This window comes from Amphibalanus amphitrite, unplaced genomic scaffold (assembly GCF_019059575.1).
Source record: "Amphibalanus amphitrite isolate SeventyFive unplaced genomic scaffold, NRLGWU_Aamphi_draft 000830F_arrow, whole genome shotgun sequence".
In the NCBI taxonomy this organism is placed as follows: domain Eukaryota; kingdom Metazoa; phylum Arthropoda; class Thecostraca; order Balanomorpha; family Balanidae; genus Amphibalanus; species Amphibalanus amphitrite.
Genome location: NW_024882324.1, coordinates 201,858 through 209,300, shown reverse-complemented (window position 1 = coordinate 209,300; position 7,443 = coordinate 201,858). Strand labels below are relative to the sequence as shown.

The following is a 7,443-nucleotide window of genomic DNA, read 5'->3' as shown; positions in this document are numbered from 1 at the left end:
CTGGTTGACCTGACCTGACCTGACCCGACCTACCTCAACTCAAATGCATGAATGCATCGTCTTTGATAATCTTTGATATCGTCTTTGATAAGACTTATTGGAATTCGTAATCAGGTCTTCCTAAAAAAAAACAATAACAACCTCACCAATTACGATGCTTTATCAGGTGATCCCGATTTTCCCAACTTTTGGTTCATTGACCTGACCTGGAAGGTCAACCAATGACGTAGGACTTAAACAAATTTGGTAGCATCGGCTTCCCCTCGTCACTGACATTTGGCAACACATTCGTCTTTTTCAGCGAAGCATTAGCTAGATCAGGGGCCGAAGGGCAGGGGATCTATCGGCCGGACCCCCTCCCCCATACGCTGGACGCTATAAAAAGGCCAATACAGGCGAATGATAGTATTACGTTGTGTGGAAATCATTAACGATGACAAGGTAAAACAAATTGCAAACATATGAAAACAACTTCTGTGACAGTAATACAACAGTTCCTATCTCATCTCTTAATCACTGTCACAAGTTCCATACAGCTGGCTGCGGACACTCCCTCACTGCTGTCAGACCGTGTGTGATTCGTGTCGTACCCGGTATGTGACCGTGTCTCGGCCGGCCGTGTTCCGTGCTGTGTGCCCCGTTCATGTGACCGTCTCGGCCGGTGCCCAGACGCGGCGTCGGCGGGCGGCTCTGGCGGCGAGCTGTTCCACCAGCCGGCCGGCTACCTGTCGCCGGGCGCGCTGCGCCGCGGCCCCGGCCGGCCCAAAAAGGACCTGGTCAGCCCCGTCGACCAGCGGCGCACCATCGGACTCAAACTCAAACGGCTCAGCAGGTAACCACCGAGCGATGGAACGTCGGGAGCGGAGCAAACTTCTCCCCGTGGAGCATTTGTTCATGATACGCGATCAGATTGTCGTTATTGTCTACAATTGATTACAATACACGGCGCCTTGCCCTGTGCATTGATTTCGCTCATGCGTGGAATTCCTACTATTTTTTTTTTTTTATCACCGTGCCTATCCGCTCCAGTGTGACCACACTGCTCGGTGCCCGCAGCGGGACGTACGTACGCGGCGGCGGCCGGGGTGGCGCGCGCAGTCGGCGCCGCTCGGAGCCGCTGGTGTCCCCGCTGCCGGTGGGCGGCCTGGCCGAGCCCTGGGGCGACAGCTCGCGAGACGCTGAGGACGACGGCTCCGACTCGAGCTCAGTACAGAGCTCGCTGGACCGGTCGGCCAGCTGCGACGAGTCGCTCGTCTTCCTCGAGCAGTGGTGAGCGGCCGGCGACGGTCACTGCGGGAGCGTAGAATCCTCTGTGGTGCAGAGCCCTTGCGGGAAGGGGTAGTGAAGTAGAAAAGTAGTCGAGTAGTCTAGTGATAATGTAGTAAGGGTGCGGCTGGAAGGATGTTTTTATAGCATACGAGCGAGAGGTAAATGGCTGATGAACCTCGTCTGCTAACGTAATTATTAGTTTTTAATCGCTCATTCCTTCTCAATGCTCACTGGTTGACGCTTTGCCATATTACTTGTCAAAATTGTTAAACTGCAGATCGTTTGAAATCAAGATTGTTATGTAGCTTTCAAATAGTTTCTTTTTAGCCGTGAACGTTCCGCAGAAAAGAGCAATGCTTTGTAGTACGTAGTTATATTAATTCGAATAAACTTCGCACCATTAGGATGCGAGTCTTCGAAAGTCTCCTTCCACCTGTCGTCATCACTCCTCAGAGCGGCGGTTTCCCCGCCACTTAATTCCCATTCATTGACGGATTCATCCTCTAAAACAGTCCGGGCTGCCCGTCTCCGTCCTGGTCTCACGGCGCGCGTCTTCACAGGCCGGGGAAGGTGTGCGCCCTCTCAGTAGTAACCTGCTCCACCCTCTCACGGCGCGCGTCTCTGCAGGCCGGGCAAGGTGTGCGCCCTGTCAGTAGTTAGTGTAACCTGTCACGTCTCGCGTCTCCTCAGGCCGGGCAAGGTGTGCGCCCTCTGTAACCTAAGCGAGCGCAGCGTGCTGGGTCAGGGAGAGATGCGATGCGTGCAGCTGGCCCCGGCCGGCGGCGACGGAGCCGAGGCCACCGCAGCCGCCGACCCTGACCGAAAGTCCATTCTGAAGACCATCGTCAAAAAGTGGGTGGAGTGAGTGGAATAATGGCTTGCCGGTGTGATGACTCGTTTTGTTTTGTGTTCAAGAAGTGCTGTCATTTTCGTGTAGCTGTTTAGTAGAAGTAGATGCGAACAGCCATGCTGTGTGGCTACTGGAAATCCCAACGCTCTCACGAGCCAGTGTCCTAGCTGGACGCACTAACACTTTTTGTTGATTTTTCTGCTTTTCGAAGATACTGACCGATCCCGGCATTTTTTCTTACCAAATCTTTTAGAACTAGCTTCTTTAGTCTATAGATTCGTCGTGTGACCGACTATGTGCATCGTATCGTCTGATATTTGTCATCCGACAAACATCATTGTCTGTTCATATTGTCTGGGTATTGTCCCACTCTGGCTATGTCCTCGCTTCCCCAGAGTATATCTTCTAACCGACAAGGCAACCACCAGGTCTGACCGCCCATCCCTGACCGCCCCCGCCCTCCGCCGCCGCCGCAGAGAGAAGACGTGCGGCTCGCCGCGCAAGGAGGCGCTGCTGGCCGACGAGGCCGGCTGTGACGAGCTGGCCGCCGTCGGGTACGCGGCGCCGCCGCCGGCCGAGCTGCTGCGCGACGAGGCCGGCGCGTGCTTCGTGCACGCCGGCTGCGCGCTGTGGTCGCGCGGCGTGCGCTCAGAGGACGGCGGTGTGACTCTGGAGGGCGTCGGCCGGGCCGTGGCGGCCGCCGCCAACGTGCGCTGCCACTACTGCCACCGGTGGGTCTGACGCGAGACGCGAGGAGAGGGAGTGGAACTGAATTGAGCGAAATTTGAATGTTGAAAGGCTCACCGACGCTTTTCATTTATTTTTGCGCGATTTATCAGCCAGTATGTTCTATTTGCTTCTATTTACTTATTTACTATTTCTATTTACTTAGCTGTTTCAAAGCCATTGCTTGCCAGGCTATCCTGGAAACATTCCCTCGTACACCTCATCCACAAAACCGGTGATCCTTCAGATCCATCAAATTTCCGGCCAATCTCTATCGTTCCTATTATATCCAAAATTGTAGAGAAAGCCGTACATCAACAGCTCTACAGTTACCTATCCAACAACCATCTCCTCTCCCCCACTCAGCACGGTTTTCGGCCTCGTCACTCGACTGAAACCGCGCTGATATCCATATCCGATCACATCCTATCCGCTACCGACCGTGGAGAGCTATCCCTTCTCTGCCTGCTGGATTTGAGCAAATGTTTTGATGTGATAGACCACGATAAATTATTGACTAAATTGCAGCTTCATGGTATTGATACAGCTTGGTTTTCGGCACATCTTCACGGCCACACCCAAAGTGTCAGCCTCACTGACGCTCTGGGTGGAAGAACTACTTCATCTCCGCTCCCTAACAGCATCGGTGTTTTCCAAGGCTCCGCCCTCGGCCCGCTTCTCTATTGCATTTTTGCCAACGACCTTAGCTTGTTCGCCGAGGATGCAGTCGTAGTTCAATATGCAGACGACACCCAAATTTTGGTCAGTGGAAAAAAGTCAGAAATTCATAACGTAGTATACCGGATGGAACAGACGCTAGCTTCTCTTGACCTCTGGTTCCGTGCCAACGGCTTAAAAGTCAATGCCGGGAAAACTCAGCTGATGCTGCTGGGTAGCGCTCAAAATTTGCGCAATGCCCCAAATGTTACGGTAAAATTTCGCGATCACGTTATCATTCCCGTTTCGGAAGCACAAAATCTTGGCCTGACGTTCGATCGCAACCTCACCTGGAACACTCACGTCTCTGCCGTCACCCGGCGCTGTTCCGGCATTCTCAGTGGCCTATCACATCTCAGGGGGCGCCTGCCTCCGTCCGTCATCTCCGTGCTGGTCAACGCCTTGGTTCTCTCGCAGCTTCGATACTGTATCACTGTCTATGGCAACGGTTCGAAGAAGAACCTTGCACTCATTCAGAAGACTCTAAATTATGGGGCAAAAATCATTTTCGGACGCAAAAAGTATGATCACGTGTCGGACCTGCTTGAGAAGCTGCGTTGGCTCAGCGCGGAGAACCTTGTGGTGCATGGCACACTGTGCATGGTGCACAGACTGCTGCGCTTCGGTGAGCCCGAGATGTTAGCCGCCGGTTTGTCAACCGTGGCTGCCGCTAGGAGCTCACTAGGAGCGCAAGCTAGGGTGACCCGACAGGACCACTCACTATATGTGCTCCGATCTAGAACCGAAGCAGGCAAGAGGCGCTTCATCAGCCGTGGTCCGGTTCTTTACAACCGCCTGTCACCCGATTTGCTCGGGCTCCCGGTGCCTGTTTTTAAGCACCGCCTCAGGCGGCTGCTGACGGATCCAACCTGACTGAGTTGAGCTAACCATCTGGTGTGTATGTGTGCTGGTATTGTCTGTATCTATGTTTCTTGTATTATCTTGACTATGATGTATGCGAGTGTGATTGTGATGCTTGCCTCTCTTTATCTTGACTTTGAAACCACCGTTTTAATTTTTGACGAGAGGATGTAATAGCCGCTTTTAGTGGATTTCCTCAATACACGTCTGAGTCTGAGTCTGAGTATGATGGAACGAGGCCGGCCATGACCTGCCCTGACGTCCTGTGACCTGCCGTGTCCCCAGGTTCGGCGCGTCTCTGTACTGCGCGGTGGACGAGTGTCCGGCTGTGTTTCACATGCCGTGCGCCGCCGCCTCGGCCGCCTTCCAGAACATCAACCACCACCAGGTGTGGTGTTTCACCCACCTGGACCGGGTGCCACCAGGTGAGACTACCCTCCGTGTTACCTTGTCCGTGTTACCCCTCCGTGTTACCCCCTCCGTGTTACCTTTCCGTGTTACCCCTCTGTTGAGACTTCGCCATCCGTCGCGCCGTGATGTCTTGTGTCGAACTGTAGAACAAGTCGGAGAACGAGATGTAAATGGTCTCATAGTCCAGTTAGATGGAGGATGGGTCAGTTCGCCAACATTTTTGCCTTTAATGCTAGTTATTGTCACGTGAAAGGCATCTGGATATGCTAAATGACACGTCAACGCCACCAGCCCCGTACCGGGGCAATTAAAACCGTCGTGAACAGATGCGCTCCTTCCTCACATTTGAGACGTCCGACTGCGCTCCGCCCACAGAGGGAAAGGACACGTGTATCAACTGCGACGACTCGGGGAAGATTGCCTCGATGCTGTTCTGCTCGTCGTGCGGAACCCACTTCCACGTGGACTGCACCACGCCGCCGCTGCCCGACAACCCCAGTGAGTTGTCCCGACTCTGTGTGCCGTGTGTTTGCCAGTCAGTGCGGTGCGCCAGAGGTTTGCTGTGACTGTTGACAGGCCTGCCTGTCAGCAGTGCACTGGTCTCACAGCGACACCGCTCATTTACCATCCGCTCTCCGCTGACTTCCTAGTCAGTTTTCTCAGTCAACTGTAATCCTTTCCCTGTACCTCTGCTGACTGGCTTCCCCGAGTTATGAGGTCCCGACTCAGGTGACCTTCTGACCTCATGCTAACCCCTGACCCGGCTCTCTCCGCAGATATCCGCGCCGGCAGGCAGTGTCCCGGCTGGCAGTGTCCCGACTGTCAGTGTCCGGTCTGACCCCTCTGGCCTCACTGAACCCTCTGACATCTCTGCTCCGTCTCACAGATATCCGCGCCGGCTGGCAGTGTCCCGGCTGGCAGTGTCCCGGCTGGCAGTGTCCCGGCTGACCTCTCTGCCCCGTCCTCAGATATCCGCGCCGGCTGGCAGTGTCCCGGCTGCAAGGTGTGCCAGCACTGCCGGCAGTGTCCCGGCTGGCAGTGTCCCAGCTGACCTCCCTGCCCTCTCCGCAGATATCCGCGCCGGCTGGCAGTGTCCCGGCTGCAAGGTGTGCCAGCACTGCCGACAGCCGGGCGAGGAGGGCCGCCAGCTGTGCTGCGACGCCTGTGACCGGGCCTTCCACATCTACTGCGCCCGGCCGGCGCTCGGCTCGCTGCCCAAGAGCGGCTGGAAGTGCCGGGTGAGAGGCGGGAGGGACGGACAGACCGGGGAGGCGGGTGGTGGGGAGAGACTGACCGGCCCGGGGACGCGGACGGTACTGTTAGGCACCAGTACTGTGCTAGAGAGGGAAGATGTGACACAGCTTCGGGATACGGCTCTGTGACACACCTGCTATTTGGACCCAGCCGGGATATAGTGATTGACGCGAGTCAAGTGTTCATGATGCTGCTGAACTTTGGATGGCCGAGCTGAAAGGGCAGTTCGTTGTGGTTGTGATTTGTGTAAGTGTTGCAAATGTGACGGCTAATGGACAGTGACACATGACAGCGATTTCATCAGACTAGTTCACCGAACCGGGGTCACTGTCGGAGCAGTGGGCAGTCCGTCACTGTGTGGTCGCTCATCATTGTACTCTGTCCTGTCGTCCGTTCGTCCGTCTCCTTCGGTTCGTTCGCTGCAGTCGTTCGCTCGCCTTTCGCCTGTGGTCATCAGCTGTGCGCGTCCGTTCTATCTGAGTGCTATCTGAGGGCTACCTGAGGGCTGTACCGACCTGTTGGCCTACTGACGCCTTCCTTGTGCCGTCGCTCGGCCCGTTCGACCCTGCCCACTGTCCACTGTCCAGTGTACTATGTGGCTCTCCCTCTCTGTGTGTAACTGACGCCCTCTCCGTGTCTACCCCGCCAGTACTGCCGGGTGTGCACGGACTGCGGCGCGCGCAGGGTGTACTAACTGACACCCTCCCGGCCTGTCCCCCTACTCCGCCAGTACTGCCGGGTGTGCACGGACTGCGGCGCGCGCACGGTGTACTAACTGACACCCTCCCGGCCTGCCCCCCTACTCCGCCAGTACTGCCGGGTTTGCACGGACTGCGGCGCGCGCACGGTGTACTAACTGACACCCTCCCGGCCTGTCCCCCTACTCCGCCAGTACTGCCGGGTGTGCACGGACTGCGGCGCGCGCACGGTGTACTAACTGACACCCTCCCCTGTCCCCCTACTCCGCCAGTACTGCCGGGTGTGCACGGACTGCGGCGCGCGCAGGGTGTACTAACTGACACCCTCCCGGCCTGTCCCCCTACTCCGCCAGTACTGCCGGGTGTGCACGGACTGCGGCGCGCGCACGGTGTACTAACTGACACCCTCCTGTACCCCCTACTCCGCCAGTACTGCAGCCGGGTGTGCACGGACTGCGGCGCGCGCAGGGTGTACTAACTGACACCCTCCCGGCCTGTCCCCCTACTCCGCCAGTACTGCCGGGTGTGCACGGACTGCGGCGCGCGCACGGTGTACTAACTGACACCCTCCTGTACCCCTACTCCGCCAGTACTGCCGGGTGTGCACGGACTGCGGCGCGCGCACGGTGTACTAACTGACACCCTCCCGGCCTGTCC

At 56.6% G+C, this 7,443-nt stretch overlaps 1 protein-coding gene across 1 annotated transcript in view; it reads left to right on the top strand.

Annotated features, from left to right (window-relative positions):
- The first annotated feature begins 433 nt into the window (after window positions 1-433).
- The window catches only part of LOC122366781 (histone-lysine N-methyltransferase 2D-like), a 48,812-nt gene continuing 41,802 nt past the window's right edge, over window positions 434-7,443 (top strand). The window contains exons 1-7 of the mRNA XM_043339371.1: window positions 434-441; window positions 1,057-1,269; window positions 1,960-2,121; window positions 2,596-2,850; window positions 4,709-4,848; window positions 5,210-5,332; window positions 5,906-6,072. Coding sequence (XP_043195306.1) covers window positions 434-441; window positions 1,057-1,269; window positions 1,960-2,121; window positions 2,596-2,850; window positions 4,709-4,848; window positions 5,210-5,332; window positions 5,906-6,072 — 1,068 coding nt within the window. The remainder of the gene's footprint in view (window positions 442-1,056; window positions 1,270-1,959; window positions 2,122-2,595; window positions 2,851-4,708; window positions 4,849-5,209; window positions 5,333-5,905; window positions 6,073-7,443) is intronic.